The sequence below is a fragment of the Polistes canadensis genome, unplaced genomic scaffold, assembly GCF_001313835.1.
Source record: "Polistes canadensis isolate GaletaPanama2010 unplaced genomic scaffold, ASM131383v1 scaffold_17, whole genome shotgun sequence".
Taxonomy (NCBI): domain Eukaryota; kingdom Metazoa; phylum Arthropoda; class Insecta; order Hymenoptera; family Vespidae; genus Polistes; species Polistes canadensis.
Genome location: NW_014569564.1, coordinates 181205 through 192993, shown reverse-complemented (window position 1 = coordinate 192993; position 11789 = coordinate 181205). Strand labels below are relative to the sequence as shown.

At 33.1% G+C, this 11789-nt stretch overlaps 1 protein-coding gene across 4 annotated transcripts in view; it reads left to right on the top strand.

Moving 5' to 3' along the window:
- Positions 1 to 11789, top strand: part of LOC106793703 — a 185072-nt gene that overhangs the window by 135896 nt on the left and 37387 nt on the right. For all 4 annotated transcript variants that reach the window (XM_014760850.1, XM_014760847.1, XM_014760848.1 and 1 more), the window contains one exon: positions 376 to 500. In XM_014760850.1, coding sequence (XP_014616336.1) covers positions 376 to 500 — 125 coding nt within the window. The remainder of the gene's footprint in view (positions 1 to 375; positions 501 to 11789) is intronic.

Below are 11789 nucleotides of genomic sequence, written 5' to 3'. Positions count from 1 at the left end.
CAAGTCCTTGTCAATAGTATCACGAAGACGTGTAGTAAATTTCATCAAAATCGGTTAAATAGTTTTCGAGAAATCTTGACAACCGACTTTAGAAAAAGCGTTTTGAGAAAAACGCATTTAAAGATTTGAGTGCTGGTATAAGAGCCATTAAAGAGTAGAACTTCCCAAGGCTCTATCTTTAAAACTACTACTCCTATCGACTTCAAAATTGAATACAATATTCTAGATGAGTTGTAGAATTTAAAAAAAAAAAACAAAAAAAAAAAATAATTTTTTTGAAAGTCCCAAACCCATGTAACCCCTTAAGACATTAGATTTAAGAAAACATTTTCTACCCATTTTTTTTACATTACCATGATATATATTATGTTTCAGAATCTCGGCACCGTTTCAAGTGATAGCCGTTGTCTTGATTCTCGCTGGTACCATTTTCGCACTTATCGGCCATTGTTACTCGGATCATAGAACCTTGGTAGCCTGTGGTCTTTTTCTACTAGGTGGTAAGTTGTTATTTAACTAACTCGTCCAACAAGATAATAAATCGAATTTTAATCTGATTAAGAACTACGTGCAAAAGTAAAAACGTTTAACAATAAAAAGATTTGAATGTTAAAAGGTAAGAAGAGAATGGAAGATAAATTTAATATATATATATATATATATATATATAGACACGACTGTGTGTAAGAAAGAAAAATCTAATAAAAGGGTAAAGAAAAGGAGTTGAAAATAAAAAGGACAAAAAAGAAAAAGAATAAGAATAAGAAGAGAGATAGTCGGATTGGTTTGCTGGTCACGTAATACAGTCCAGCAGTCTCTCTTTCTCTCAGTTTCTCTTTCACAGTCACATCCCCAAGCACATGGGCTGGATAGAAGAGTAGTAGGGTATGTATCAGGCACATTTTCACGCAGGGTGAGAAGCCAACAATGTAATCCTCAATCCTCGAGTAGAATCTACGCTATGTGTTCCCTCTCGGTTGTACGCTTGTGCTTGTGCTTGTGCACGTGGAGATGGCTCGTGATCCACGTGGACCTAGCGCCACTAGACAGTTCCAAATATACGTGCTATTTTCCCTTACCTGGAGAGAATCCTTCTGTTCGCGTCAGCCTGAACAATGGCGAAATTCTAACGGCACGGACAATGGATATTCGCCGAGTCAGAAGTCCACTCATCCTTGGGTTGGCCACTTTATATCGCAAGATATAAACTAGGATTCAACTTGGTAGGTGGGTGGGGCTGACGGGAGTTTGGGGTGGGGGGAGGGGGAACAGTCGTGGTCGTGGTACCTCGGTCGTTCGTCGTTCACGAAAAAGAAGGAAAGTGGAAAGTGGGGGGGGGGAGTCGATCGAAGAATTCCGGCTGAAGGATTTTCCGTCTGGTGTCCTGAAAGAAATAGAGAGATAGATAGAGAAAGGAGGGAGAGGGAGGGGGAGGAAGGAAAAAAAAGAAAAAAAGAAAGAATATTTGCGAGAGAGAAAAGTCACCACCAGCAGCACACAGCCACTCTAACAATCCCTATCTCTCTTTCACTCTCTAACATAAGTCTTTTCAAAAAATACAATAGAGCAGAGAAAATAATTCTATAAAAGATGGCGAGAGATATTGCATAAAATAAATGATTTGAGTCGACCGATTGTTTAAGATTATATTATATTTAGAAAATCGATTTTCCAACAACAATTGGAGCGTAAGCTGTAATATTCTGATTAAGGCTACGTAATAAGGGTGTACTAAACATAGACGTGTGTGGTTAAGAGAATATACGCGAGAATATCTATCGGGAGAGATTTTTTTTTTCCTTTATCACGATATAGATACTGTTACGTTCGATAATGGTCGGGAAAAAAACTAAAATGAGAAATACGCAATATTTTTTAGTAAAAAATTGATAAATAATGTAATATGAGTAAAAATTATACAACGGTTAAGTGTTGTACGTGTGATTAATTAATGTGAATATTATTTATATAAGAAATTTGTTCTTAATTATGTATCTCTCTCTCTCTTTCTCTTTTTTTCCCTTCTTATTTTATTTTTATTTGTAACAAAACGTTTCACGGGGAAACTAGCCGCGTATCATCTGCAATGACAGACTGGACACACACCACGTGTCATAATGAAACGTTAACAAATGAAGCGAAACGCTATATATACCGTGCTTCCGAGCTAGCAATTTTAATTTTAATCAAAACAAATAACACTTTCGCGCAAGCATTACAACGCAAATTACTGGTCTAATTAAAATGTTGCATTCATTTGGTCGATTCATCCGGTAAAATACACAACAAGGGTTACGTACAATATATATATATATATATATATATATATATATATTTTTGAACTTTTGAAATTTATTTCGAATGTATTTTTGATTTGCTAGTTAACAAGTCATTCTCTTCCTTTACATAGATTTTTTTTCGCGAAAAAGCTTTCTCTTCGCGAGATTTCAACGTAAATGAGAGGCAAAGTTTTCTTTCCTCCTAAGATCACTTTCTCGAGAGTAATATAAGTTTCTCATATCGTTTTAATGAAGGCACCGTACAGTATTCAACGAACAATGAAAGCAAGCTTCCTGCTCTTTTGTTCTCTTCCTACTCTTCTTCCAAACTCTTTCCTTATAGACACCCCCCATCCTCTTCTTTCTCTTCCTCCTCTTTCATTTTCGCCATTCAATTTATATCAGCGAATATGAAGCTGTATTTTATAGCTTGGTAGGCATTGAATTCGAATAAACAATTCTAATCGAAGTAAACAACAATGATACTACGCGATGAAAATAAAAATGATTATAAAACGATAGGAAAAAAGAAAAAGAAAACACAAAAGAAATACGTTAAAAGTAATGATTAATAATTATGCTTACATCAGAGTCGATTCTCTTTTCCCCCCATTTCCTCGTCTGACACCCCATTCCCCCCCTCCCAACGAATTAAAATTCATTCATCGTTTCGCGAGTTTACATTGTCGACACGTTCCAACGTGATATTATAGTTAATGTCACGCAATTATGGTCTAGGATAGAAATGATGCGAATTATAAAGTCGATGGATCGTTAAAAGAGATAAAAAAAAAAAAAAGAAGAAGAAAAAAAATGGGTGACGAAATGATCGGTGAAATTAATACCGGGGATGTAACTCGATGGTGTGGGGGGAAAAGAGAATGATCGGAAAGAAAGATATAGATTACTATGGCAGATCGTAGAAATTACTAGACGAGTTAGAAGTGAAGGTGTAGGGTAAGGTCCATTTTAAAAGATAGACTTTTTAGATTCGAATAGATCGAAGGGTGAACCCTTCGAGCGGAAGAACGAAAACTGGTCGTTTCCCTTTTTTTTCCTTCTCTCTATCTTTATCCCTCTCTTTCTCTCTCTCTCTCTCTTTCTCAGTTCCGATCTCTATTACCTACAATTCTACGATCATTTTCACCGTCGTAATTAGCGAACGTCGAATAAAATCGAGCTTTCGATTCGTCTCTTTTTTAGAAGAAAAAAAAGAAAAGAAATTTTTATCAGATCGATAGAATACTGTCAGCCGAGAGTAGGGTAAATTCTTCGAGTTTTTCTTCACCCCTCCCTCCCCGTAAATAAAGATGACTTTACTATTCATCTTTTTTCGGCAGCATATATTTATATTTCTTTTTTGCTTAAGATTTCTTTTTTACTAAACACTCATGAATTTATATTACATAAATCCTTATTTATTATATCTAATATCTTTTTGTATTTGTTTTTTATTTTTTTTTTTTTTTTTCAAAGAAAACATTCTGTTCTTTATTGCAAATATATTTATTTTTCTGCGAAGTATTATTTATTTATAAATTTTTTATTGTTATTTAAAGTTAAGATATGTGTAATAATAATAACGATAAAAAAAGATAGAGAGAGAGAGAGGTGGTTGGAAAGGGGTGTTATAGGGGGAGAGCGAAAGTAATGTTTTTCTTCATTAAAAAAATATACAATAGGAGAGAAAAATAAAAAAAAATTATATTCATAGAAGAATATATACTACGAGCACTTTTTACCTTTCTGTTGGTGCTATTGTTGATTGTTATTTTTTTTTCTTTTTTTTTTATAAATATTACGAAACAAACGTTACAAACATTTGGAGTGAAATGAAAACAAATCGAGTGCCGGTCATCGATGACGACGACTACTACTACTACTACCACCTACAACGTTAAAAAAAATTCTATTTATTATACATGCGCAAAAAAAAAGGAAAAAGGAAAAAAGAAAAAAAAAAAAGAACGGATTGTTATGTCTGTTATTTTCCCTTCTTTTTTCCTCCTCCTCTTCCTCCTCCTCCTCCTCCTCGTAAATGTTACGATTTTGTTGAAAGCAACGTAAAGTAAATTCGTCTAGTGAATTCCGTTAGGCAAACGAAGAGAATAACTCGATTAGTTGAACGTAATCAACGAGCTCATTACTGTAGTAATAACTGCCTTAATATTATTTCGGTTCTACATTAAACTTATTATATACCACGGGGCCGTGCAAAGCTTCACGTAGCTTTTCGACGTTAAATAATAGTAATTATATTCATAATAATCTAACAGTTTGTTTACAAGAAAATTATTAATTTGATCGATAAGTTGAGTGTGGAACATACAAAGTGCATATATAGAAAAAAAAATATAAAAGTATTTTTATTCGAACACGTGTGTGTGTACGTATTATATAATATATTATTTATATTTTTCTTTTTATTTTCATTTATATTTTTATTTCTCGCGTTACTCGCTATTTTTAAATTTCGTCGATTCGGTATTTCTCCCCTCCTCCCCCCCCAAAAAAAACAACAAAAAAAGAAAAAAAAACTTGTTACGTTCGAACGACGGAAAGCTTTGAGAAGGAAGACATGGAATCTAGTAATTAATTCGCTCGGAGGGATTCAATTTAATAAATTCACCATGGAAGTTCAACGAGGATTATCGCGATTTCGAATTCCTAAAGAGATAGTCTGCTTTCCTTTAGTTATATTTTCCTTTTTACACGAAATACCTTCCTCTCTCCGATAAACTTCTCGTAATCGATAAGTAAATCAGCCGGAATTCCTTCTCACGATTGTAGTCGCATTAACGCCACCTTATCTGGATTAAAGTTTTTTCTTTTTTTTTCTTTTTTCTTTTTATTGGAAAACAATATTTGAATTAACGCGCGCGCTCGCGCGTCATTGCCTGCATTTGTTTGTTATTTTCTCTATTATATTATATTATATTAAAATGATACGTGCAATTGTAAACGTTCTTCGTTATCTATCTTTTTTTTTCTAGTTTTGTATATAAGAGTATTTGTTTTTTTTTTCATTAAAAAAATCGTTCGAACACAAAGTCAACTATAGACTCCGAGAAAATATTTAATTATATTATTCATTTTTCATTTGTTATATACGCGAGCAATATATATTACTATTTATATAAAACTTTGATTTGATATTTTATATTTTAAAATAGGTCGTCTTTTCGTAATAAAATGTTTCTCCAGGTTTCTCTGTGTTTAAAAACAAACGTCACCACTTATTTCCTGTTTCTATTTAAGAGAGATATGGATTAAAAAAAAAGTATGAAACATGCAACAACCCCACGCGTGACAACTGAAGCAAATATTTCACAAAATGTACATTTCGAGATCGAAATAAAACACAAATATGTGATCTTTTAAATTACGTTACTTATAACAAATTACTGCTTGTTAGAAATAATGTATTCGCGAACGTATAATAAAGGATTTACAACGTTATAACGATTGTAATGATGTAACTTGAACAACGTTGTAACTTAAAACCGTGGATATACTTTTACTTTGTCGTTAACGAAATCGTTATGATATATTTGATTACCGTGTTGTCTATGAACTGTCACATTATTATATGATTGTACTCTGTAAATATCTGTTTGTATGTGTATGTATGTGTGTGTTTATAAAATAGTAATTACGTCGTTTATAGAGCGTAATTACAAAGTTTACTCAGTCCGTTTACCACGATAGGATCATTACGCTGCTCAACACTCGGCCGTGCTTTAATAACTTAAAGTTAATAAAGTGTAAATTTCGTTAATGCAACCGCACGTTGATAGAAAATAGATAAAATATTCGGCAGGAACGGCAAAAGTTCGTCGTACGTGTCGCACGTGACATTAATGGGCACGAATTAATATTGCAGAATTACATTAAACCTCCACCCTCCCCCACCCCTCCCCAATATACATTCGTATACCTTCATATGTTTCATATGTATAATACGTTTCTCATTTTCACATATTAAACGTTGCTCATTAATTTAATATTATTTCTTCTATAAATGTAATTATTAATGTTTTTAGAGAGTTAACGTGATAAATATTATACCGGATGTACCTACTGGTGGTAGAATTGGAACAACGAGTTAAGCAAATTCAATTTTGTAGCTGTCCATCAGAAATATTTAATATAAATATATATGTATAATATATGTAGGTGTAACATCATGTGACTTTGTCGATTAGTATCGAACGATTAGAGATAGATGTAACGTGTTGACCCGCTTAAATTACCTAACATATTCGGATCACGGTTACTGAAGAATTTAATTGAAATTAATCACAGTTCAACGATGAGTATAATGATATTAACGTTGATTATACTGTACAGTTATATTTATACGGGTTGGACAATAATTATTACTACATTAAATATTCTTGAATTTATTCGATTCCGAGAGATATTAGTTTAATTAATTTGATAATTCATTGTTACGTAATTCTTCTAACAAATTATTTTCTAAAAGAGTACATTTGAAAAAGAAGAAAAGAATAAAAAAGATTATTAAGTAACTTTATATCCGTCGAAATAAAATAAAATATAAATTAATATTGACCTATTTTAAATGAATTTTTCTTTTTCAAATGTGTGTACACATACGAAGTATAAGTACGAATCGTCAAATAAAATAAAACGAAATATCTGCAGGTAAATGATATAACTGGGACAACTCGATAATATTAAATATTACCAACATATTTCATAATGTGTAACATAAACTGTAAAAGTTGCAATACGAAAGACGTATGCAAACAAAATAAGGTAGTTAGTCATTCGAAAATTTCAACCAACGATCGCACGAAACTCCATCATATTTTATTAGTTATTAAATACCTACATACATCCTGGATCAATGAAAACATTTATTAAATATTTTATTAAACGTACTAAAGAAACAAATTTTCGATAAATTAATAAACATAAAGGTTACGTATTATGTCATTAAAAACGCAACTACAATAAATTATTATAAAAGTACATTATTATTTTCGAAGTGAACGAAGAATTATGGAAAAGAAAATAATAATAATAAAATATTACAATATGAAACTAATGAGAATCATTCCGTCGATAAACTGTTCCAACTAGTTACGTTGAAACACCACCGATTCTCTTTATCTTACCGTGTGTAAACACAAAAAGCTTTTTTACCCAACTAAAGATCCTTCCATCCTTTTTACGAAGAAACGTCTGGGAAATAAATAAGGACAGTGATAGTATAGAAAGTAAGAAAGAAAATGAAAACTAGAATGTTGGAAAGGATTTCTTACATAAGACCTCGCTTTTATTTTCGAGGGTTGGGTCAGCAGGTACAGCCAATGTTGTTGTTTTTGTTGTACCTACTGCGAGCACTGCAAATTTTTCCACCTAAGATTTGTAATTACGTGTCCGAGTGGAGAACGAAAAAGAAAACGAGACGGAAAGAACCAAAGGATAAGAGGATGGAAAGAGTCGAAAATACAAAATGAAAGACACAGAAAGAGAGAAAGAGAGAGAGAGAGAGAGAATGGTAGATGGCTGGATAGACAGAAACAGAGAGAAAAATAGAAACACAGAAAGAGATGTGTATGGTCAGAAACACAGAGAGAAGGAAGTAAATAGAAAGATAGAAAGAGTGAAAGAGAGGTAGATAGACAGATAGTTAGTAAGAGAGAGAGAGAGAGAGAAAGAGAGAGTTAGAAGTAAATAGGCAGACAAAAAGAGTGAGAGAGAGGTAGATAGATAGATGGCTAGTAAGAAAGAGAGAGAAAAATAAATAGACAGATAAAAACAGTGAAAGAGAGGTGTATGGACAGAAACAGAGAAAGAGAGAGAGAGAGAGAGAGAGAGAGAAAGAGAGAGAGGGAAGTAAATAGACGGACAGAAAGAGTGGAAGAGAGGTAGATAGACAGATAGACAGATAGAAAGAGTGAAAGAGAAGTATATAGACAGATATCTAGTAAGAGAGAGAAAGATAGATAGATAGATAGAAAGAGAGAAAAGGCAAGGAAAGGGAATAGAAAGGGGGGGAGGGAGAGTCGAAGATACTGCGGAGCACAGCATCCGGCTAAGATGGTGTGAGCTAGAAAAAGAAAAAAAAATTGAAAGAAGGCATAGAATCGGTCTGATTTATATCGAACTTTAACCTGCTTCGATTTCGTCTCCTGGTTTTTCCGATCGGGGAGGAGGAGGAGAAGGAGGAGGGATGGGAAGGGACCGAAGAGTTTACCTCCTATCATTTGGAATTCCAATCGAATAATTCTTTCAGAATTATTAATGATCTTACTTTTCGGATGATTATAATTCGTCGGGTTTACGTTCGATCGAGAAAAAAATCGTTGTTAAACGATTAATCATGAGATTTTGTTTTGTTTCAATCTAGTATATCCTCTTTTCAATATCGATAACTATTCGTATGGAAGAGAGGGAGGGGGAGGGGGCCAAGAAGGATCAACCGAAATTCTTGCGATACGAATTATTTGCCTGTTTCGTTTCTTTTCTCGTGAGATTTATAAAAAAAAATTATTACGTATATATTTCCACTTGGCATTGAGGGTGGTGGGGCGGTTAAAGAGGTAGAAAAACAAAACGAAAAAAGGAGGAAAGAAATCTCGAAATTGTAGTTCGTTACTACGTCTCCTCACCCCTTTGGAATATTATTACGTGAGCAGCTCGGGTGGTCTACGGAAGAAAAAAATTAGCTGTACTACTATCTCGCGGGAGAAAGGTAAAAAAAAAAAAGAAAAAAGAATAAAAGCGAGAGAGAGAGAGAGTGAGAAAGAGAGAGAGAAATAGAAGTAAAGAAGGCAAAAAAAAAAGGAAAGGAAAAGGAAAAAAAAATGAGACGGAAACAACAGAGCGCGAGTATAATTATTATCAAAAGTACGCCGGCAAGTGGGACGAGCTCGAATTATGAAAGTAATTGTCAGAAGTGCAATAATTAGTCGTACGCGGCAGAGGTGAGGTAGGTGTACAGGGTAGTTGTCGTACGGGTTAACCGACGCGACTGCGTTAATTATTTCTCCCAGTCATAGTTCATCAAGGATGCTCTATAATTTCTACGGTGTTCTGCTATGCCAGTTTTCTTTCTTGCGTTGCCTAGATATGAAGTATATTTTTTTTCTCCTTTTTTTTTTCTCTCTCTGTTTCTTTCTCAATGATTGAAAGACTTATGACAATAATAATAAGTATAATAGTATTTTAAATAACGTTTTACATTATATTAAACGTGTAATCGTCTTTGTAATATAGGACAAGTTGATTCTTATAAACGTATGACATATTACAACGTAGACAAATTTTTGACAATAATTTAATAGAAATAAATATGAATCCTATGGTATACCATAATAGGATAGAGATCGTAAATATCATTATTATATCTGTTATAAAAATAAATATGACAATAATTATTATTTCTCTATTTCTAAAAGAATGTTAAATGTTATTCGAAATGTGATTATTAGAACGAATTAACGACGGGATTTAAATATTCGCACAGATTGTAATTCTCTTTATTAGTAATTCTTTTTCTTGTTTTCCTTTTTCATTTTTCTTTCTCGTCGAATTCGAACGTATTTAATGAATTTACCCATTTAAACTGTGAAACTAAACGAAGTTGAATTCCTTGAACAGAAAGAACAAACGAGAAAGAGAGATAGGAATTATCTTTAACGGGCCGAAGTAATAACATTTAGCTGTGACTAGGAATAAGAGTGTGAGGAAAGGGTAGAAGTCAAGATGGGTTAGAAGGGTGCTAAGAGGGTAAAGAGATGGTGGTGGTGGTGGTGGTGGTGGCTGACGATGCGAAGGACGGTCGGAACGAAAGTGGAAAACGTGTTATTATGAATTGTTGCCGCATACTTGTAATGGTTTCCTACGAAATATGTGCACTGCGATAGCTTTCAACGAAAAAGACAATGAAAATGACATTTTCACCTTGGTATATACATATTTTACTCTCTCTTCTCATATATTAATATTAAGTATTATTCGAGTTAGTTTAAACTCAGAAATTATTAACTTATCGTTGCGTGTGTATTCTTAAAAACGTTACGTCAAAAGAAAATATACCATGGATTAAAACCACCGTTACTATGTATATGTATGCATATCTATCTCTGTTGCACACGTTGGTATCTACAATTTTATGCATACATTTGTATATATATATATATATATGTATGTATGTAGGTATGTGTATATCTACGATTATTTTCTTAACTATGTTCTCCAGATTATTTACCTTGTTCCAACCAGCTAAAATAGAAATGCCTTCATGCAAAGAATAATATTCGCGTTTCCTCGCACTCTTAATATATCCGATACTAACAGTACTCTTTTATTTTCTTTATACTAGACCAGAATAACTGCAAGAATATGTTTACTTGCTTGTTTAACCATTCGCAATCAATGGAACGTGTCAAACATTTTTTGAAAATATAATTATTATTATTATTAAAAATAATAATTTCGGAAAACCTTATCATAAAATAAATTGTTTTTTCTTCTCTTCCTTTTCTCTTACAAATAATATACTATACTTTATAAGAGGCTAGTTTGTCTTACAATTTTATCACATTTTTGTTGTTCAATATCATTAGAACGTCATCGTATTTAATAGATATTATTAAATATATTTTTACTAGTCGTAGCAAATCCCGTATAAAATGAGATTTAAAAGAAAATAGGTTTACCATAAAATATATTTCTTTTCGAAACCAATCAAAGTATGTCTTATAATCCTTTTCATATCATTAAAAAAGAAAAGAAAATATTTAGATGGTTTCTTTCAGCTGGAATAATCTATATATACGTATATATTTGTGATGCCAATGTCGTTATCGCTTATTTCTCTCTCATCCCTTTTCCCTACATTCTCAGGCCAATCCGTTACTTATCGTAAGAAATTCCGGTTACTACTCGACTTACTTATCGTAGAGAACGGTTGTTGGGAAGCTCTCCTCTTGGAAAGAGCTCGTCTCTTGGGTGCCTGTGTTGTATCGTCTCTTATCGTTGTTCTGGGAAAAGAGGATAAAAAAAAAAGATAGAAAAATGGAAAAAAAAAAAAGGATAGAAAGAAAATAGGCAAAAGACAGAATTAACCTTTGAGTAGTGGAAGAATGTAACGAAGGCAAAGTGGTGTCTGTCGCATAATCGTGTTAAAAACGTTGGAAAAGAAATAAGAAAAAAAGAAAAATTATGAACGGGAGAGAAAGGGAGACTCCCAAGTCGAATATGTAAACGTTTTTTTTTTTTATGCTTGATCGCAAAAAGCGTGAACAACACTTTTTTTTTCTAAAGCGGAAAAAAGTCGTGAGAGATTTCGTTGGTGGGATTATAAGCTTTAATGGTCCGTGTGCATCGACGAGGAAGATGTTTCGTTCGCGTCGTTCCAGGTTAAATCGTGGATGTTGCTGCCTTCCATGCGAAGTTCCCTCGTGTGTTCCTATGAGAGAGAGAGAGAGAGAGAGAGAGAGAGAGAGAGAGAGAGAGAGAGAGAGAGAGAGA